The sequence below is a fragment of the Alternaria burnsii genome (genome assembly GCF_013036055.1).
Source record: "Alternaria burnsii strain CBS107.38 chromosome Unknown 732, whole genome shotgun sequence".
NCBI lineage: Eukaryota > Fungi > Ascomycota > Dothideomycetes > Pleosporales > Pleosporaceae > Alternaria > Alternaria burnsii.
This window is the reverse complement of record NW_024066113.1, coordinates 198,707-219,871: the sequence shown is the minus strand read 5'-3', so window position 1 is coordinate 219,871 and position 21,165 is coordinate 198,707. Positions and strand designations below refer to the sequence as shown.

At 49.1% G+C, this 21,165-nt stretch overlaps 9 protein-coding genes across 9 annotated transcripts; 5 read left to right on the top strand and 4 right to left on the bottom strand.

Annotated features, from left to right (window-relative positions):
* Positions 1 to 1,543: 1,543 nt before the first annotated feature.
* GT037_005540 (uncharacterized protein) lies at positions 1,544 to 3,652 on the top strand (the record flags this gene model as incomplete). Its single annotated transcript, XM_038930587.1, has 1 exon — positions 1,544 to 3,652. The coding sequence occupies one exon, from the start codon at positions 1,544 to 1,546 to the stop codon at positions 3,650 to 3,652; it is 2,109 nt and encodes a 702-aa protein (XP_038786276.1).
* Positions 3,653 to 4,432: 780 nt separating this feature from the next.
* GT037_005539 (uncharacterized protein) lies at positions 4,433 to 6,448 on the top strand (the record flags this gene model as incomplete). The annotated part of the gene is made up of 2 exons (XM_038930586.1): positions 4,433 to 4,796; positions 4,842 to 6,448. 2 exons carry the CDS (start codon positions 4,433 to 4,435, stop codon positions 6,446 to 6,448), a joined length of 1,971 nt encoding a protein of 656 aa, XP_038786275.1.
* A 181-nt stretch (positions 6,449 to 6,629) lies between these two features.
* On the bottom strand, positions 6,630 to 6,929 carry GT037_005538 (uncharacterized protein; the record flags this gene model as incomplete). The annotated part of the gene is made up of 1 exon (XM_038930585.1): positions 6,630 to 6,929. One exon carries the CDS (start codon positions 6,927 to 6,929, stop codon positions 6,630 to 6,632), a length of 300 nt encoding a protein of 99 aa, XP_038786274.1.
* Positions 6,930 to 7,603: 674 nt separating this feature from the next.
* GT037_005537 (tetraspanin tsp3) lies at positions 7,604 to 8,685 on the bottom strand (the record flags this gene model as incomplete). The annotated part of the gene is made up of 4 exons (XM_038930584.1): positions 7,604 to 7,915; positions 7,971 to 8,499; positions 8,557 to 8,585; positions 8,641 to 8,685. 4 exons carry the CDS (start codon positions 8,683 to 8,685, stop codon positions 7,604 to 7,606), a joined length of 915 nt encoding a protein of 304 aa, XP_038786273.1.
* Positions 8,686 to 9,745: 1,060 nt separating this feature from the next.
* Positions 9,746 to 10,372, top strand: GT037_005536 (uncharacterized protein; the record flags this gene model as incomplete). Its single annotated transcript, XM_038930583.1, has 1 exon — positions 9,746 to 10,372. One exon carries the CDS (start codon positions 9,746 to 9,748, stop codon positions 10,370 to 10,372), a length of 627 nt encoding a protein of 208 aa, XP_038786272.1.
* Positions 10,373 to 10,920: 548 nt separating this feature from the next.
* GT037_005535 (flavoprotein) lies at positions 10,921 to 11,901 on the top strand (the record flags this gene model as incomplete). The annotated part of the gene is made up of 1 exon (XM_038930582.1): positions 10,921 to 11,901. The coding sequence occupies one exon, from the start codon at positions 10,921 to 10,923 to the stop codon at positions 11,899 to 11,901; it is 981 nt and encodes a 326-aa protein (XP_038786271.1).
* A 1,006-nt stretch (positions 11,902 to 12,907) lies between these two features.
* GT037_005534 (uncharacterized protein) lies at positions 12,908 to 13,845 on the bottom strand (the record flags this gene model as incomplete). Its single annotated transcript, XM_038930581.1, has 2 exons — positions 12,908 to 13,326; positions 13,392 to 13,845. The coding sequence occupies 2 exons, from the start codon at positions 13,843 to 13,845 to the stop codon at positions 12,908 to 12,910; spliced, it is 873 nt and encodes a 290-aa protein (XP_038786270.1).
* A 930-nt stretch (positions 13,846 to 14,775) lies between these two features.
* GT037_005533 (uncharacterized protein) lies at positions 14,776 to 16,890 on the top strand (the record flags this gene model as incomplete). Its single annotated transcript, XM_038930580.1, has 5 exons — positions 14,776 to 14,915; positions 14,965 to 15,161; positions 15,217 to 15,743; positions 15,799 to 16,281; positions 16,333 to 16,890. The coding sequence occupies 5 exons, from the start codon at positions 14,776 to 14,778 to the stop codon at positions 16,888 to 16,890; spliced, it is 1,905 nt and encodes a 634-aa protein (XP_038786269.1).
* A 748-nt stretch (positions 16,891 to 17,638) lies between these two features.
* On the bottom strand, positions 17,639 to 21,092 carry GT037_005532 (heme peroxidase; the record flags this gene model as incomplete). The annotated part of the gene is made up of 2 exons (XM_038930579.1): positions 17,639 to 17,664; positions 17,750 to 21,092. The coding sequence occupies 2 exons, from the start codon at positions 21,090 to 21,092 to the stop codon at positions 17,639 to 17,641; spliced, it is 3,369 nt and encodes a 1,122-aa protein (XP_038786268.1).
* Between the last annotated feature and the right edge of the window lie 73 nt (positions 21,093 to 21,165).

The window sequence follows — 21,165 nt, the reverse complement described above, 5'->3', positions numbered from 1 at the left end:
TTACTAAGCGATATAGTGCTAGTTTAGTTATTAGCTAACTAGTCTTACTTACTACTAAGTATTCCTTTCTAGACTAGCGCGTAATACTTATTACTAAGCGGTTACGTAACTACAGCGTAGTTGCTGTACTATAATCCTTTAACTGTGCTGCTTAATCCTCTAAAGTAATTACGCTTACCCCTGTCTCCTCCTAGGTGTAGATTGTAACACCTCTACTTAGTAAACTTATTAAGTATAACTACTAAGTTAAGTAGGTGTATTTTAGTAGCTTTAAAAGCTTTTTTAATAAGCTAAAGTTTAAAAACTTTAGTCTAAGACCTCTAAAAGAGTAAGAAGAAGTCTTCTTTAGTTATATTAAGTAATCTTTAGCTATTTTAAAAGTATTAAGTTAACTTAGTTAAGTAAGCGCTTACTAGAAGTTTAAATATTACTATATTAAGTAGTTAAAGCGTATAAGTAGCGTAGAGTAGGTTTATAGCTAATAAGATCTTATAATTATAGTAATACTTAATAAACTTTATAGTTATATAGAATCTATAGCTATTAAGAAGTAATAAATAATACTTAGTTAAAGCGTATTATCTAGTCTCTTATTTAAATACCTCTTTAAGCTAGTATAATTTAATATTATTATTACTTTAGCTAAAAAGTAATAACGTAGTAAAGACTAAGTAGTTTTCTACTTATATAGTATTAACTTAGCTAGTTTATATAGCTCTATTAGCTACTTTAAAAATAAGAGAAGGACTTAAAATACTTTTATCTAAATAAATATAAGCTATAATAGTAACCTACTTACTTAAGCTATTCTCTAGTAGTTAGCGTACTCTTTTTCTATTCTAATATACTTTAGAGAAGATATACTTTATTCTACTAATTTTTTTAAGTTAAAACTCCTTTTTATCTATATTAAATATATAAGTAAGTTAGAAATTATACTCTACTATCTTTTTAGTTAGAAGCTTAAAATATAAGCTATACTTACTTTCTAAATTAGCTTTATAGTAAAGTCTACTTATTTTTTTACTATAGCTAGAGATAAAATAGTTTAGATAATAATAAAAGAACTAAGAAACCTAGGTTTCTAAAACTACTTTTCTAGCTAAATCTAAAGTAAAGCGTTATATTATCTTTCTTATAGGTAGTAAACGTCGCTTAGTAAGCGTATTAATATATTATATAAGCTTAGTCTTATATTATAGATAGAGAGAGAGCTACTTTATACTATATACCTCTATTAGACCTTTATACCTTTAGGCGAGCGTATAGTAGTTAACGCTATACTTTTTAGTAAGTTATTAGTATAAGAAATATTCTTCTAGTTTACGTAATTTAATTTCTTTAATTACTTCTTAAATTAGATCTATATTAGTTAAGTTATAACGCGTTGAAGTTTTGTTGTAGTAGTGGTGGGGGTGATTATTTGGCGTTGGTGATCATCTGGCGCACGGGCACTGTAGCGTTGCTCCTGCCTCAACACCAAACATAATTGCAGCTCCGACAAATCGATTCTTCTATCAACAACACCCATGCACGAACCAAGATGAACGAAACAATCAAGGATTTACACCGTGATCTCGCCAACAAGTACCGACAACATGGCCCGCGAATCGAAGAAATGTGGCGTTCGCTTGGCCAAGAACAACGCAAGAAGATCATGCAGGCCGGCTCTCGCGATGGCGCTGTCCTGAAGCATGCTGAAGACACAAGCCTAGAGAATGTCTACAAGTTCATCCCGGAATGGAACTTGCGCGACATAGCTTCACCGTCATCGGAATTCTTCCTTGACATGCTCAAGCACCGAGCAACCTCACCGCTACAAACCCAATATGCGGCTGGCTTCAACGGACGACCAGGAGATCATGCGCACATAGTTGATATGATGCAGAGGAGGGACTTGAAACTCAACAACGCCTCTCAATACAAGAACTGTTACACACTCTTCTTGACAGAGGATGGATATGGCGAATCGGTCAAGATTGTCGCAGAGAAGCGGGAAGAAGTTCTGGCAAACATGAAGCCAGCTATACAAGCCCAGATGATAGTCCCTCAAGCTACTGGCGAACTCATCCTTATGCGACAGATGAACCTGTTGCAGCTCCTGAACATCGCCATCGAAGACATCCTCGACACCGCATCCACCACGAGAACCCAGGCCAAGCGGCCGAAGAAGCCAACTGATGACGCGACTGCAGCCCTCGCGAAGCTGTCGGTACACGCACCTTCAAAGAAACTAGACCTTTCAGACCTTTCGGACATGGTGCAGGACCAAGTATCGTCCCGCGAGGGCCTTATCAACCTGATCTCTACTGAGCCTACCGTCCTAGCCCATGAAGTCAACTTCTGCTTCTTCAGTAGACCAGAACTTGTTGCCGATGAGAAAGGGCGCATACTGCCTGTACATACGGACAAGTATATCAGCGGCTCTGTATTTGAGGCGGTTCATGGCGCTGTCAAGGCGGCTGCCACATGGGATTACATTGGCCGCCTCTTGGACCTGTTCAAGGACTCGTCGGACAAACAGTTCAAAGCCGTTATCATCAAGGAGCTTTCAAATACTTGTCATCTGGAGTATCTGCGCGCTCAGACTGGTTTCAAACGGAGCGTAGCCGTGGGGATGGGTGGCAGCAAGTGGTTCAAGCGGATGTCGAATAATGATGTCGCACGTCTCTCACTGAAGCGAAGCCCTGAGTCTCTAACGGTAGAGAATCCGCAGTTACATTATATGCTTCGACTCTGCCAGGATGAGACAAACTGGTCGAATGCTGCACAATGGCTTCAAAAATTGGAGGACCTCCATCGCGCTCACCCACTGGAACAAGACAACCTTTCGGAACGAGAGTATGACTCTCTAGGGGACTTGGCCATCATCGTTATTTTCATCCAGTCTCTCTCGTCAGTCGCGCAGATACCCGCGCCTAATCACAAGAAGAGTCAGCCGTTTGTGCCAGGTTATGCTTCGTTGGATAAGGAGCTGAGGCAACTGAAGGACGGCATAGACCTTGGCGACTACGCTATTCCGATTGATAATTTGCTAGAGCCAGGCATGGCTGAAGGCGCCCTCTCCACGCTCGACCAGTATATTGTAGAGAAGACAGGCACGAAGCTTGGTTTTCTCTACCAGGATCTAGTCGAGAGCTGTGTGTCCAGCATCGAGCGACAGTATGAACAACAAAAGACAAAAGCTAGTAAGCCTCAGGTTGAGTACACCACGCCGATAGCTCCCGAGGCTTCGGCATCAATTTTGCAACAGCGCAAGCAAAAGGAAAAGACACGGCCAGCGCAGTGTTCAATCTACGAAATTACGTCGCAAGGTACCAAGGGTGACCAGCCAATTCAGTCGAAAGACACCTTCAAAGTCAAGGCCTCAACTGCTGAGGTCTTTTCATCGCTGTTCTCGAGGTCATCCGCAGCACGTAGTCCAGTGCGATGGGAAGCCTTCGTAGCCGCCATGATCGATCTGGGATTCTCAATCAATCCGAAAGTCGGCTCTATATACACGTTCGTCCCCCCAGCGAAGATGTCGGTGCGCAGGGACATAACACTTCATCGGCCGCATCAAGCGAGCGTTGAGGGACGACTTCTTCTGATCTACTCCCGGCGCTTGAAGAAGGCCTATGGCTGGGATACCTCGACGTTCGTTGCGGCGTAGGAGTCGATGATATCAACTGGGTGGCTATGTAGGCGCTGGGCTCTGCTTTGTGGCGGTGCGATACCGGATCATGCAAGAGAATATGTATACCGGTAAACAATCCTTCAGCATGTACCTCATACCGCTCCTTTCCTACAACAATATGTGAATTGTGAGATGAGTAAAAGGCGATCACGGTTGTGCTGTTCGCTTTGCGATTATCGCGTTGTGTTGTCCAATGTCGTGAGCTCGCATCAGGTGAGGGGGCGCCAGCACTGGGGGGCCGAAGCGGCGCCTTTTGGGGATCAGCAGTCAGCAGGGCTCTTGCCGCCGGCCCGCACCCGCACCTGCTTTCCTCCATTGAACACTATCGGATGATGACTGCGACATATCAATGCGACGCAACGTATCAGTAGAAACATTACCTGAAGCACGATCAAAGCGAACCTGAGGAGATGAGAATGTGACGACTCCTCGTACAAGCTGGAGTGCGCAACGTGCTGGTGCTCGATCTGTAAAGCGCTTGTTTTATTCTCATTGCAGAAAGCCACGTCAGTTGCTCGGAGCCTCGTCAACACGAATGGTGTTAAGTTTAATCGGTCATTCGTCAGGCAATCGATCTAGGTGGGGTGTGCTTCCTGCTGTTTGTTCATGCGCAAGCCCACCTGCACCTAGGCAGAATTGAGGCGCAGCTGTTGGGGTGCCTTTACATATAGTCAGCCAAACAGAAAGGCTGGAACAGCGACTTCACAGCCAGCGATCCTTCTTCGTCCTTATCTACAAATTCGTGTATAAAATACGATGGTTAACCCACCGCTTACAGACAAGCTCGTCTACCAGACTTTTCAAGGCATCTTTGTCGGAGAAGACTCCCACATTCGCAAACTGAAAGCCGTTCGCAAACTAATTCAGAAGCATTATCAAAAGCCTGATATCAAAGTCAGAGAGCTCACTATGAAATATGGCCTCAACAGCGTTGGCGAGGTGGCCAAGACCTTGTTGGAAGACCAGATCTTTAGTTCAAGCGCGAAGGCAAGACTGCGGTTTCCTGATCTCTTCGAGGTGGCCCCAATTCCAATCAATCAACCAACCACATCTGTACCTAAGGTTACAGCGGATAAAGTAGAAGTTCCCAAGAGTGTGGAGAAGAAACCATGCGAACCTGGTATGTAGACTTACCAATCATTCAGATCAAGCTAATTTATGCAAGTTCAAGCGATCGTTGAGACTACACCTCCAGTACCGGAAGTTACACAACAATCTTACACACGGGAGAAAGTAGCTACACAGACGCTCGATACCGTATGCTTACCGCTCTGGGATCAGCATCGAATTCTTGTTCGAGTCCAATACGCCCTTGAAAGGGCCTGTTTCACCTTCGCACAGGAACGGCTAGGTGGTATCTTGCAGAAAGAAGGCTGGGATTGCGCCGAAGCAGTGGAACTCAATCGATGGCCAAAAGTCCTACTTACTTACCAGAAAGAGTGTGGTCTGAATAGTGCGCAGGAGGTTGGTAAGCCTTTACCTAGTCTCCTAGACTCAATTGTTCAGCTACGACATGACGCCGTTCATCGAGCTCGTCTTACTTCGAACAAACTCTTAGAGCGTCTTGCCGATGCTGTAGTACTGGCGCGACTCATACAGGACGATAGGTGCATCAACCTCATCTCCACTATACGACAGAAGACTCAGCATGCTATCGAAGAGTTGGTGAGCGACAAAGCTTTACTGAACCGTAAATTGGGCAAAATCAAAACTACGTTTGCGGAAAAGAGGGCTGAATTGGATCGTCAAGAAGCTTCGTTGCTAGATAACACAGTCAAAGAGCATCAAGAACCCATGATCTCTGTGAGCGGAAGCCTAGATCTATTGTATGATAGCCTTGTTGGCGGTACCGATGCGATTCAGGCTTTATGGAGAGATCGGTCTGACACTACTCTATCTGAAGACAAGTCTTCCGAATCTGATGCTACCTATGAGCCGGCTAAAGAAAAGCCGAAGAAGGCCAAGAAAGGAAAAAAGGCCGCTAGGGAGGCGGTCAAACAAGAGGAAGAAGCGGAAGAGAGAGCAATTGAAGAAGCCAAATTCAATGATGAGCCTACAGTTCAAGGAGATTTGGGAGATGGTACCGCCGAAGGTGTTTATAAAGATATCGAGCTTGCTGAACAACTACCTGTACTCCCTGTACTCGCTCCGACTGGCGACAGTGGCTCTATCCAACCAGCTCTCACCAGCGAGAAGAAGGGAGCTGAGAAGGATGAAGCAGAGGATCCATTGGAGGCAGAACATTATTTCGACTGTCCGGAGGCTGTACTTGACGGCTATGACAGCGATATGAAGCATCCCTTGGAAGATTCACCACTTGAGTCGCATGCTGCGGTCACAGACACGACGAACCTGACTAGCGAAGGGAGAAGCACGTTGGAGGTAGCAGTCACATCCGAACCAACTGACGCGAATGCTCTAGAAGACGAGAGTAGTTTTCTCAGTGAGCAGAGTACCAACCTCGGTTCTACTTGTGTTGGACACACTGATAACAACGCCGAAAAAGGCCACACAAAGTCTCGTGTAGAAGAAGATATGTCTGCTGGAAACGGTGCCATGGATCCTGAAGCAATCCCAGATCAGCCTGATGCTACTAGGGGTCAGTCGAATGCTTTGACAGTGATCAAGTCTTGGGGAGAAGGGCAGTGGCCTGGTTCAGTTTGTATCAAATCTCTGAATGATGACCCAAGACTGACATCGCTTCCTACCGCGAATGAAAAAGGACATGTGACGCTGGTTTCGATGCTGGAGGATATTGAACCCGCTGTTTGAAAGGTGTATCAGTCGAATTCGTTATATTAGCCTTTACGAAAGTCAGAATAAGAACGGTCATTATCAAATTCATCTACCTCCCACAGCTGTATGTTCGCTTACAAAATACCAATGACTCAGATTACTAGGAAAGCATCTTCTCTCACAGTCTTCCTCAGACTACTACGTCGCAGCCGTCCCGTCAGCCGCTTGCCTTCTGATGTTCCTTCTCAGCCTTCCTGATCTGCTTATCAGTATCCCGCTTCGCTTTCGCCGTGCTTACTGCCTTCTTCAACTGATCAGCCTTGGTCAAGGCCGACTTCACGGTAGCACCAGCCTTAGACTTTGCCGAGGCAGCAAGCTCCGCGGAGGAGCGCTTCTTCTTCGCGGCCGCGTCCTCCATCTCCCAGGTGGAGATCTTTTCAGGTGGTAGGATGGAGTCGAAAGTAGTCGTAGGGATACGTCTAGGTGCTGAGAGATTGGAAGTGGAAGGGGAAGACATGTCCGTCATTGATGTAGTGCTGAGTATAGTTTTGGTAATTCGTCGGTAGATCGAATGTAAGTTTGCAAGAATGAGTGTGATGAGAAGGGAGTCTGCTAGTCAGAGAGTTGGTTTTTTGTAGTCAGTAGTCCCAGTATCGTGAGTTTATAGTGCCTATTATACCGCAAGGGAACAGTGCTGTGTTGAGTGTTGAGTATATAGCGAAACTAGTGTTAGAATGCATTGTGGGTTGACTTGGGGGAATATATGTATTGAAGGCTAACAATGCACGAGACAATCTCACCAGTGGTGGTGTCATCTGAACATTGCGTTGTCTTGCTTGCTCAAGAATATGAATCTGCCTTGTCCATGATACATGGAAGATACAAGAAGCGAATGGATAAAATCTCAGACTTCCTGTTACCGTGTAGCCTCCCTAGCAACCATGCCGGGAAGCCATCATGCACTGTTTAGCGTATGCTGTACTCATTCATTAGCCCCGAAAGGATCAGTCCTTCGTGGTGACGGTTTGTAATATGGCTGCCAGATTTTGCGCCGTTACGAGACGATCTTTGTGGAGATGCGCGGAACCATAAGTCATCCAAGAGCGTGCGCAAATGGCTTATTCGCAATGTCATTCCTCGAGTGTCTCGACCGCAGGCGCATCCCACCGTCTCTCGTATAGACGCAAGTCCCTAATTCCTCGCCCACTCGTTCTCAACACTGGGCTGCAGATCGCTGCCAACGTGTCTCGGCAAGGCGCCGTCAAGGCGACGATTGCCCTCTTCGATCGCACGTACATTATCCCGGCCGTCTTCGGTGGCCTCTTCAGTCTCCTCCTCGATGCGGTCGGAATAGCGATTGCTGCTGTAACCGGGCATGAAGTCGATGGCACGTCTCGGGTCAGCATCGCCGTGTCGCTCGTCAGCGATCATGCGTGAGATGCGTTCGGGTGCAATGCGATGCAGCCACGACTCTTTCTGCGTAGGGATAGCGATGATGGCGAACTAGGAGAACATGTCAGTATCGGCTTCCCACAACGCTACAGACACCGCGACTAACCTGCCAGATGAAGACCATGCCGACAACGACCATGAGTATGCCGGCGATGACCTGCTCTTCAGCCTTCCAGGCTCTCAGGCATCCGTTCATTCTGCCATGATATGTAACTTCGCATGCGTCTGCTTTGTGTGTTTTGTCTGGAAACGGCCATGCCATGTCCCGCGAATTCACGAAGCCGCAGCACTCGAAAGCATCCTGGATCTGGCGGATGGCACTCGCATCCTTCTTCTTAAACAGCGTCTGCCAGCGCTCATGCAATCCGCAATCCAGGCCAGAAGGCGGCGCAGCATGCGTGCCCGCAAGGGTAATCACGACGGTGGAGTAGATGAAGATGAGCGTGTTTGCGATGATGACAAGCGGCGGGCGCTGAATCTCGCCACGGCTCAAGTGCTGGCGACGCTCTTGTCGACGCGTAAAGTCATAGCCGCATTCCAGCAGGAGGCCTGAGACGATGGGAAGAGCCGTAGTGAAGCCGGTCAAGGTGTCGGAGATGGGCACAGAACGAGCGTTCGCGCGGGAGGCAGCGTAGCTGGTGGAGAACTGTTAGCGCGGGCCTAGCATCGTCGGTTAACATGGTGTTTATTACCCTGCGAGTGCCGTCGCAATTACAAGATACTGGACATTGTTAATCGGCGCACGTGCAAGGCTGGCATCGCGATGTGGGACTTACTAGCACACTGAGGCAGGTCACGACCTGCTTCCTAGTGTACGTCATGCCGTTGGTGTTTACGTTTACCCCGTCGTTTCGGTAGATTCAAGAGCGTCAGCGTAGGAGAGTAAAGATGAGGGATTTCGTCGTGAGCCAGAAAGTGAAAGTGGCCAACAAGTGGGATGAGGAGCTCTGAGCTGTATAGCTATAGCTTCTCCGCATCCCAAACAGGCGGTTGGGTACGACCGACCCTACAAGGGTCTACAGTTCTTTCTCCATAATTCTGAGCGCAGAGTGCGATGGCTGATTGCTTGTCGCGAATCTTCCCTATTGCATCTCTCTTGAAACGTGCAAAAGCCAGCACATGCGCTCATCGGTGAGGAGCTGGCCAGGGAAAGAGCGCCCGCGGCGTACATGTAAGCTGCCCAGACAGCGACAGCGACAGCGACATGTCAAGGCTCTTCTTACCCGGTGACGTAGGAAAGGATATGCACGTTCAATCTGCGATTTGCTGCATCAGGCGGCTACACAGCAGGGCGTATCACCCCGAGCCATGTGTAACAGCAGTGAATGGTGGTGTGAAGGAACTGGGGACGGGAAGGGGTGTGTGGCATGTGATTGGACTAGGCACTAGCGTTACCGTTGGCGGCTTCTGCGCCGGTTGATGTGAGTTCTCGATCTCTCGATCCAAAACTTTTCCATAGCGACGTCATTCCTCTTTTACAATCGCACAATGCCGCCGCGGGGTAAAATTGAACGCTTTCCAAAGCACCCAAGAATATCAAGCAGTTTCGACTGACAACCTCACTCAGAGTCAGCTCGTCGTCAGCTCGTGTGACAGCGGGAAGGCGGCTTGCCAGTGTGTTGTCTCGAAAACAAACGCGTTTGTCCACACGATCACCGTCATCAGTATGCTAATATCATTGGGCCCCATTGCCTAGTGCCCTTTCCGTCCTGCAGATACGGGGATCTGCTGTTTATATACGCGACTAACAATTTGGTGAACCAGCCTTATTACACATTGCCGCCATCTCGCTGCTTTCCTTCGTTTTCCCAGTCTTCATCCCTGATTTCAGCCTCGTCGTGTAAGACTCGTTCCGCGCGTCACACGTATTCACTGTTCGACATGCTGCTGTTTTCACCGCCACGATGCGACGCTCTTCTCAATCACGGATCAGCAAAACAAACGGGTTCAATGTTTAGGCGTTTCTCGGTTCCGCTCTGGCCATCTACCCCAACTGCCTCCATTCCTCTCTCACCACGCGCACCCAGACAGAAGACTGTTCGTCCCTCACCACCACCACGGAAAGGGCACCAAATGCCAAAAGAAAAGTCTACCACCGACATGTCACACCAGCCCGGCACTCCGCGATCGTCTGCCTTCTCACCTACGCTCGGGAGCATTCCAGAAGTCTTCGAATACGAAGCTCTCGACGCAGAATTCGGTCCTGTCTCACTAAACGACGCGCCAGAGACACCAGATGTTTTCTTACCCGAGGCGTCGAGCATGTGCCCACCCACGCTTACCCGAGCGTCATCCTGGCCGGCAATTATCCAGTCGCCTTCCCGAAGAGTCGCATCGCCTTTCGCGGTATCAAAGGCATTGCGCAGCATCCTTGAAGCCGATCGGGCGCGACGAAGGCGAATTATGAAAGCTTACCTGAAAGCTATTGTTTTCCTCAAGTACTTGTGGCGCGCTAACGAGCGTTACGGCAACGTCATGGTTACGACTGGCATGTATATGCAACGATGACCGCGATATGAAAAAGTTGGGATTGATTGGAGTTTTGGCATGGAAATGGCGCAACTGACACAACATCAATGTATTATGATTATGGATTTATGGTTTATGAGGACGAGATTGCATGGCCTGGGCGGATGGATAGCCGCTGGCGTTTGCATATGGACGGCGTTCAATACCTGGGTGAGCGTTGCTATCACTGTTACTCTAATCTCGACTGGTATTAGCCAGCCTTTTGACATTCTGGTCAAGCAACTGTTGGCACACAATAATGTACTGTATCCAATGGATTATTTGGAAAGAGTTTACACATTGTGCCTTTTATCTTCTCCACGCTGCTCAGTGTCTTTAACTTAATTTACAGCAACAGGGCCGATTGCCAACACCAGTAGGGCAGGGTCGGATTTCCCCACCACATTTCCTCCACATTCCGAAACCGGACTTAGATTTGGACCGCACATCTGAGGTATGTCAGTGGCCCCTCTCGATTTCCTGTATATATATCAATAGCAGATAACCATTTGTGTCGAACTATCCGACTAGAACCAGCAAACCAGACAATGCATATACTCGGTCTCGTAAACGGCACACCGTCTGGAAACTCAGAGATCCTACTCAAAGCTGCCTTGACAGCAGCTGCCGAGTCTGACTCTACCATTACAACGTCATGGATACATGTTCCTTCCATTTCCATACCGACGAATCCAGCACCTCTGGATAGCCCTGTTGGCTTCGACCTTGCTTCAAAACTCAATGCCGCCTCTAACAATGCGCCCGACGATCGAGCTGCTGTCCGCGAAGCTATCCTGGACGCTGATGCAATCATTGTTTCTACACCTACGTACAGCCACCAACCTCCAGGAACATTGAAACTCCTCATGGACAGAATTGGCGGACCATCCCTCGACGTTACATTTGGCAAAACATTCAATCCTGGCAAACTTGACCCACGACTAACAAAACCGCGAGTATTGGGCTTTATCGCAGTGGGAGGTTCTTCAACACCAGATCAATTTACCATGGCTCTGCCCACTCTGCACTTGCTGTTTTATGGTCTGCATGCCAAGATTGTAGATCAATTCATCGGTCAGGATTTGGGATTATCCGGAGCAGTGTGTTTACACGATGATCTTATCGCACGGGCCAAGCGCATGGGTCAGAATATCGCAAGTGAATTGGGCAAACCGTACGACGAAGCAAAATATCTCGGCGACGAAGAAGTAGGCGCATGTCCGCATTGTCATCTCTCCAAGATCGAATTCCTACCGGAGCATGGCAAGAATGCAATCGGGTGCACGACCTGTGGTACTAGAGGCAAATTGACTGTCAGCCAGGACGGCGGTATATTTCCGGTATGGGAGGAAGACTCGAAATGGAGTTGTTTGACTTGGGCGAGCAAGTTGCAGCATTCGTACGATATTGTTAGTTGGGCCAAAAAGTATGAGGCGAGGAAACCTGAAATCACAAAGGGTCAGGAAGAGTGGAAGAAGGTTGTTGTTTCACAAGTGACTCTGCCTAGTCAGCAGAGGGCGGCCCTTTAATAGACCGAAGGCGTGATAAATTGATAAAATATTGTTGTGTGCTTTGTGCCAAGTCGTACTATTCACTCACTTTACAGATACGTGGTCGGTTCACGACAACGATGCAGTTCACAGATGGTTTGAAGTGCTGAAATATCCTATAAAGATCCTTCGAACACACTCGAAGCGAGTTCTAGAATTGTCTGAAAGGAATTCGATGCCCTACTGATTGCAAAGGTGAAAGTGCAGGCAACCACTTTGTAGAGCGCTTTCTGGGCATTCAGCAATTTACCACACATTCACTTGTTGTGCACTCAGCTACAGCCACCCGAGATGAACTGCTTGAGCCTTCGTAGCACTTTACAACCCTCGCCCCTGGCTTTATTCGAGTGCGACGAAAACGAGACGCTGCATGCTAGCCGTCTGGTTTCACTAGCGACCAAGTACACTCTTGAATCACCGACTGGTAGCCGTCCAACATCGAGATGTACCCGGTACACAGATGACTCATCGAAATCATCAGCCTTCAGCCGAGCAAGGTCGACATCTGTTTCTACAACCGAAACGTCCATCGCCTCGTCCCCTCCCAGAGATAGTAGACGCAAAGATTCCTTCGTCGCAACACAACTAATTCCTTTGTTCAACAACGGCATGCCAATTCAAATACCCCAACGCCGTTTGTCCAGGAAACAAAGTGTTAAGGATCGGCCTAAACGGCCTACTGTAAACAAGAATGTGGGTAGTACCCTTTCTGCTCTAGAGCCACAGCTTAGCAGAATAGGTGTTGGGATAAGACCTGTGGTAACTGAGACGCCGCTAACGCCAGTAACACCAGCGGGAAATATTGGGAAACTAGATGACGATAGCACCGCTTGCGAGGTTGAACTTAGTAGTGATTGTCAGAAGAAAGCTGAAGCAAGTATTTGGTATGTACCCAGGCATTAAGGGAAGATATAACCTTCGAATATCTGTAGACGAAGCCACGTACACAGCTAAGTAATAGCATATAAGGGACAGTAAAACCTCTTCACATCTGATGTAACTCTGCCAACCTCTCTTTCCAGAACTGTAATCTGGTCACATCAACCACCTCACTGTCTCCGCTCCCTTTATCCCTTACTCTTTCTGCCCAAATATCTCCAGCAGCCATCTTCTGCTCGCCGGCCTCACACATCCTCTTCAGCTCCTCACCCGCGACCGAAAACCATAACGCAGCGGCGGGTAGATGTATCGACGTGTTCTTGCCCAGCCGTGTGTTGGGACTATGTTCCAGTGCCATGGACAAAGTTATACGGGAGAGATTAATGTAACCGGCGAGTGATGGTAGAACCTGGGCATCAAGATTTCGTGCGATGATCGCGATCAGCTTGTTCATGTCCACCCATTTAGCCGCCGCAACCTCTGGTGTTGTTGGATTACAATGGCTGTGAGTCCACAGCTCAGGTCCTACTTTGCAGTTACTCACGACGTTGCAAATGAGAAAACAGAGAGTAATGTTCAATCTGACATACCTTGAAACCATTCAGTGATGTTCCAACTTAACATCGGTAACTCGGCCCATAGCTGCTTTCCTTCCACAATGATTGGCGCACCGGATGGTATCTCGTGCATCACGCCTCCGCCTTCGTCCCATACCTTGGGTTCGGGGCCCTCGTTGATGGCATCGGGTCGTTTGGCTAGTTCGACGAGGTAGGATACGAGGAGCTCTAGTGAGTCGAGACTAGTGTTTTGTCCAGCGGCGAAGAGGAAGAGGCCTATCAGGCATGACAATCCGTGGGTTATGTCGTGTTCAGACTGAATTAGGTTTGCCGTCGCGGCAGCGGAGGCTGTCGGTGAGGTCTGAGAAGAGAGCGTTTGGTCGATAATGACGATGAGTTGCGTAGATACGTTGTCAGGCGGATAGTTGGCAAGTTGGTCTGCATGGCAGGCTTTTGCCCACTCGGTTATCAGGGAGGACGTTGTCATATCAGTCCATGGTATCTCGCTGAAGCAAGATAAAGTAAAGTCCTCGAGCTAGATCTTAAAGAGCTGAAGAATTCGCCCTTCGGTAGCACACTGAGATGGCAGACATCGCTTCAAGGTATCCGTGGCATCCACTTCAGCCCTTCCTACGCCCTCAACTCTCCACCACAGAACCTGGGTGGCTGTCTACGCACACTAATGTTACGTTCATTCTGTTACAAAATAGCAACGAACATTCGAGTATGCATGTATTCGATCTTTTCTCGATTTATCAAGATTGGGTGTATGCAATCATAACATCCTCGCTCTGGCTACGTATAGCCCGTACTCGCGTGACGTCATCCAAGGGCGCACACTCTAGCGCTATATAAATTGCCATAGCCAAGCACCACAAGGTGCATATTCTGGGGATAGTATGCATTGCAGCATGCTCAGAGCTTTTGATGAGCTTGTCTTAGTAGAAGGTCGTATAGCCGACGAAAGTGATCGGTTTCTTGCCTTGCGTAATGTATTATCACCGATTGGCTAGCGTCGCTATTTCCGAGTGCTTGGCTGACCGAACATTCGACGCGTCGGGCATCTCCAGCTTTCACTCGTCTACCCCGCAAACCATCGAGCTTTATTGGGCGACGCGCCTTGTCGCAACGCAAGTGTGCCATAAAACCATTATACCCGACTTCCTACATCCAGAGGAAGGAGCTGATAGCATCTGGCGCTACCCGTCATAGAAGTTTCCCCAGTCGCGTTACATCTCAGACCTCCGCCTTCGATTCTTATACAGCCGAGGATGAGCTGTTCAGAGGGGTATACCGAATGGCTACATGCTAGCGCGGCTGGTGCTAACACTTGCATCTGCTATCTAGACATCTACAAGTCCCTTCTTTTTTGTAGCTAACGTCCAATGAATTCTTTTCTCGTACATCACTCCTCATGATGCGTGCCTTTGCGCGAGCCGTCTCGCGCCACCAGTACAGTGCTCGTCGGCAGTCGATTTGCCCAAGACAGCGGAGCAATTTCGCCTCAGTGAATGGGCCAAATGTCAAGAACTTGACGGTCATTGACCATCACTACGAGTGAGTAACTTCCGATCGATCAGGTCGCCTCTAGCTGACTCCGTTACAGTGCAATTGTTGTTGGAGCAGGCGGTGCGGGCCTTCGAGCTGCTGTAGGACTCACGGAAGCTGGACTCAAGACTGCATGCGTGTCGAAACTCTTTCCTACCCGATCGCACACAGTCGCAGCACAGGGTGGAATAAATGCCGCGCTAGGCAACATGACAGAAGATGACTGGCGCTGGCACATGTACGATACAATAAAGGGTGAGGTTGCAAGTATACCAAAGCCATGGGGAATATATACTGATCCTGTTGCCAGGGTCGGACTGGCTCGGTGATCAGGACGCCATCCACTATATGACGCGCGAAGCCGTCCCAGCGGTCGTTGAACTTGAGAACTATGGCATGCCATTTAGTCGGACAAACGAAGGAACGATATATCAGCGAGCATTAGGTGGACAGTCATTGAAGTATGGCAGGGGTGGACAGGCCTATAGAACGGCATGTGCGGCAGATCGCACTGGGCATGCAATGCTCCATACACTCTATGGGCAGAGTCTGAAAGAAGGCGTGCAGTTCTTCATTGAATGGTTTGCGCTGGACTTGATGATGAGCGAGGGCAAGTGCGTTGGCATAACGGCTATGAACATGGAGGACGGAACGACGCACAGGATATTCGCCAAAAATACGGTGCTGGCAACGGGAGGATACGGAAGAGCATACTTTAGTGCGACAAGCGCGCATACAAGCACGGGCGATGGCAGTGCGATGGTCTCGAGAGCAGGGCTACCGCTACAAGACATGGAGTTCGTGCAGTTCCACCCTTCCGGCATCTACGGCGCAGGCGTACGTACACAACACCGACGATAGCATGACTTATCTCGACTGACGACGAGTCTAGGTCCTGATCACAGAAGGCGCTCGTGGCGAAGGCGGCTATCTTCTCAACAGCGAAGGCGAACGCTTCATGGAACGATATGCTCCCACTGCGAAAGATCTCGCGTCGCGTGATGTCGTCTCACGCTCTATGAACCTTGAGATCCTAGAAGGCCGCGGCTGTGGACCAAACAAGGACCACATACATCTCCAACTATCGCACCTACCAAAGGACGTCATCATGGAAAGATTGCCTGGAATCGCCGAAACAGCTGGTATCTTTGCTGGCATCGATATAACAAGAGAGCCGATACCCGTATTACCAACAGTACATTACTGTATGGGCGGCATACCAACCAACTACCATGGGCAGGTACTAGATGTTGATGCGAAGAGTGGCAAAGAAGATGTTGTTCAAGGGTTGTATGCAGCTGGCGAGGCTGCATGTGTAAGCGTGCATGGCGCGAATCGATTGGGAGCAAATTCCTTGCTTGACATCGTAGTTTTCGTAAGCACTAAGAACACATCTGACCAGTCTTAGTTGCTGACATTCACCTAGGGTCGAGCGACAGCACTACACATCTCTGCCAATCACTCGCCATCGGAAGCACATCACCCAGCTCCTGACAACATCGGTCTCGATTCCATCAGCGAGATCAACACTTTCCTAGAGTCCAACGGCAGCACGCCAACATCCAGTCTACGAAACTCTATGCAAAGCACCATGCAATCTACAACTGCTGTGTTTCGCACTCATGACTCTTTATCCAAAGGCAACACACAACTCGGTGACATTGAGAACAAGTACACCACCGACCTACGCGTCACAGATCGGTCCTTGATCTGGAACTCCGACCTCATTGAGACACTCGAACTGCGAAATCTTCTTACCAATGCAAGTCAGACGAGCAAGGCGGCATTAACAAGGACGGAGAGTAGAGGCGCGCACGCAAGAGACGACTTTAAAGAGCGAGATGATGAAGAGTGGATGAAACATAGTCTTACGTGGCAGAGTAATGTAGGGAAGGAGGTCAGGTTCGGAACGAGGGCGGTGAATATGAACACGTTGGATGAGCAGGAGGCGGCGAGCGTGCCGCCTATGAAGAGATCGTACTAAGATGCTCACCATCGCCGTGTTCGGCAGCAACCTTTTGAAGAAGATGCGGCGTCCCTTTTGACCTTTAGCGTGTCGTCTTTCTATGACGACCGTCAATTGTGACAGTGACGAACATGCACAAGACATGGAGTGCAAATGTCCATATTGAGCTGGGACGATGAATAAGGCAAAGAACTAGACTAATGGGGAGATCATTGTCTCCATACAAGTTCACCTTCACCGTGGATTGACAGTAGCCGTCATTCTATGATCACTTCTAATAATTCTTGGCACTTGGATCTTATGTCGCGTGTCGCTTTGGTCTTTGCTCTACCTACAGCTACCCACTCTCCCCATCATTTACTCTTTCAAAGGTTTTACAGCTGACAGTCGAATTTGATCATCGTGAATGTCTCACCGTCACCTGGTCTTCACGACAGGCTCTACGATCTCACATTGGACGTCATCAAGCAGCACGGACTAGACCTCGGCGCCAAATGTGCTGCGGTTGGTACGACGTAATTAGGATGAAGAGGGAAGCCTAGGGCGAACACTATCATTGGCAAACACCCATTTCTTTCATTCTGTTACCCGTGATACCAAAACGCCTGGCAGGTATCCAATATGACTGCTAACAAGGACATTACTGAAGAGAAAGCCATAGTACACTCCCATGCTCCTTGAATATCTTTTAGCACTTAGAAAACCCTTTGTACACTACGAATTGTGATCGTACTCCTCACATTCAAACCCCGTCATCCCAGACCATCTAATCATCCCAGCATACCTTCAGCGCTACACGTCGAGTTAGCAAATGTCATATCAAACAAGTAGAAACAGAGTACTCGAGTTAAAAAAACAAAACAAAAAAAAGACTTACCACAAGGGAACGGAAAGTACATATCCTGATTCTCCGTCAAATAAGCATGATAGCTATACTTCTCCTCGCCCGGACCCATCTTCTTCTCGACCTTGTGAATCTTGCCCTGCGGACCCAGCGCCGGCCTCAGATTCTTCAGTCGCGCAACTTCTCGCAGCATCGTCGTAAGCGTGATGCGCGTCATTGGCAGTCCGAGACACTGGTGCGGTCCGTATCCGAGGTGAATGTAAGAATCCAGTGGGCGGGTGATGTCGACTTCATCGGGGTTAGGGAAGATGGTCGAATCGTGTGAGGCGGTGCGCAGATTTACAAAGACGGCGTCGCCGGGTTTGAGATCTGTCGTCTTTCCAGCCTCGGTGATGGAGGTTGGTTTGGCAACGGCGCGAATGACGCCTGTTTCGCCGTTCAACCTTCCGCCCTCCATGGTGTAGTGCATCAACTTTTCAAACGACTCCTCACTGTCATCTTGAGCCAACCTGGAGATTTCGGCCCAATGTTTCTTGCCGGCACCGAGGAGGTAGTATTCGATTGTCTGAGCGAAGAGTTGACCCTGGTTCGATACCATGCCTCCCGCCGTGCCGAGGATATGGCCCCAAGTCAAGGTCTCCGGCGACATCCCACTCTCTAACAACCGCTTAATCATATGCTTGCCATAGCTTTTCAGCACGGTTTCCTGCGGCCAGATGGTGGCCATGATACTGCTCAAGAAGCCCGAACTTGCAATCGCCTTGACATTCTTCTCGACGATGTTACCAAGTAGCTGCGTTGCCTTTCTTGCTTTGACATGCAAAGGGAAAGAAGAAGCAGGGTCTGCGTCGAAGAAGATGAGCGCAAAGACCGAAGACATGATAAGGTAGAGTTCGGCCTCCGTGAAGATACCGTGGGGTTGTGCGGCGGTCTTCAACGGCAGCATGAAGAGCTCGGAGCAGAAGTGGACATGCGCAAGGTTTCCGATAGAGCGAATGATGTCGACTTGGTTGAAGTCGGCGATTTTGGCGCTCTTTTCCTTCAACAGTTCTCGCGTCTTGAGAGTGTAGTAGTTCCGTACTTCCTTGTCCCATTCAGAGATGTAGAGTGCTTTGCTGACCATTTGACGGGAGGCAGTGTTCTTGGGTCCGTCACCGGCAAGCATGAAGTCGGCGGATGCAGGGCCCATTATATATTCCATGGCCTTGCCCCAGACGACTTTGAAGGTTGTTTGGTCCTTCATGATGTCGGTGGCCAGCTTGTACTCTTTGACGAACTGAGGGTGTGATGTTGCTACTGGCTTGCTGAAGTCGTATAGATTGTCTTTCTTCAGGTCTTTCAGAGCGGTTTGCATGGCAGACGGGATAGTCAGTGGGTAGTGGGCGTAGACGCTGTTGTACTTGAAGTGCTGTGGGAAAGCGCGGAGGAAGAGCTTGTAGAACACACATCCGTTGTCGACGCCGAGATCGCTTTCAGCCTGACGGTAGCCCCAATTGGTCAAGGTGCGTGGGTTGTAGTCGTGCGTGTAGAATCTGTCGCCACGGACCAGCGCAACGGCGTCCGACAAAACAGCACGGGAGACGGTGTACGAAGGACAGAGGCCTGAACCAGGAGCCATCGGCTTCTTTGCGTCCTCGACGACGATACCTGGGTAGATCTCGACCTTGTCGGGGTGATCGTAGAGGTGCTTGAGTTGCTCTTGCACATATTTGTCTGACGTGATGTCTTCGAAAGTGTTATGTGGCTCTAGCTTGAAGTACTTCCGGAACTCGTTGAGCGATCCCAGATTCCAGGTACGTGCTTGTTCGATACCTAGGACTTCAATAGCGCGGAAGACGGCAGGGACTCTGTTCGGTCCAAAAGAGTTGGCACAGTCTTCGATGCTCGATGTCAAGATGTCTACCAGACCTTGGTCGGGTAGTGTGCCGTTGTCACCTCGCTCCAGACCAGCGAACTTGCGCTTCGAGGGATCAGGATCAGTCTTCTTGTAGACTTCATTCAACCGGCCAAGGAACTCATATTTGCCGACAGTCTTGGGGTCGCGACCTTCACCGAAGAGACCGTCCCACATCTCCTGCGTCCATTTCTCGTCACGATCAGAGACTGTAGAGTGCCATCGATATACGAGGTTGAACTCAGCAGAGACTTGGTTGCCAATGCCCATGGGTAGATCCTTCACTTCCGCGCGAGGGTTCAGCTGCCAGTTGCTGTCAGTCCGGTTAAGATCGAGAATGGTGCGGACGTAGTCGATCAAGATGATGTTGACGTAAAGTCCGCAAGTAATGAGACGGCCTGTCTGGAACAGGTCATTGTCGTACTTCTTCCATGCCGCATCATACTTTTCCTTTGTCTTCTTGTCGACTTCGACGTCACCGGTAGACTTTGGCACTTCATTCGAAGGCTTCGTGAAACGTCCTTGTTCGTTGATAGCCGCTAGGTTCTCGACCGTGTAGTTGTGGAAACGGTTGAACATGATCAACATAGCACCAACGCCAGGAGGGAAGAACAACAGTCTTGCTTCCGAGAAGCAGTCAGGCTTGATCTTTCCATCTCGTCCAGTTCTCATCATATCCTGTTCGGCCTGGTTACTGCCATACAATGGTGATAGATCGAGGTATGAAGATGTCATCGAGATCGAGTAATCCTCGTGACTTGTGCGGAAGCAGTCGTGGATGATGATGGATGCCAGATAGAACAGCATACTTGAAATACGGTTCGGGTGCAGTTCAGCATGCTTCCTTGTCATGATGCTGTCGAACACAACACCAGGATCTGGACGGGCAGGAGTCTGCATCATGTCTGGCTTGACTGTTCTCGCGTATGGTGTTCCTGCCGCGCCGACTTGCGGGTTTACTAGACTGTTATTCGATCCATCCGCGGCACGGTACTGGTACTTTGCCCCAAGATATGACTGCGGCGGGTGCTGTAAGTCACCCCATAGCTGGGTCAGAAACTGACCCGTCACTGCCTCTCTTGTCTTTGACCCGTCAGGTAATGCGGCAGCGGTCCGGATAAGGCCCTCCATGAGGTATGTCTTGTCATCGGTATATCCACCAAGCATCTTCTCTTTCTGGATCTCCATCAGGCTCTGGATGTTCTCGATGCCAAGATGAGACATGTCTCGAAGACCGCCTTCAATCTTCTTGTAGAGGCTGGCCTTCTCTTCTGGCGCAATCTTGGAGCCATCACCAGTTTGGTCAGGAAGTGGAGCTGCAGCGGCGCCAATCAGAGCTGCGGCTGCTTTGAAAGATCCACCAATGGCGTTTCTCATAGTACTGAGTTCGGATGGGTCAGCTGGTTTGGGAGGCTCAGCTCCTGTGCGGGTATCAACATGGGAATCCCATGCCGCTTTCGCCTCTGCAGCTAGACCGGACATGTTGATGGATGTGCTGGATGTTCGCGTTAGTGACTTTTCTAGGTTTGATTCTGTTCCTCCGCTCGAAGCAAGA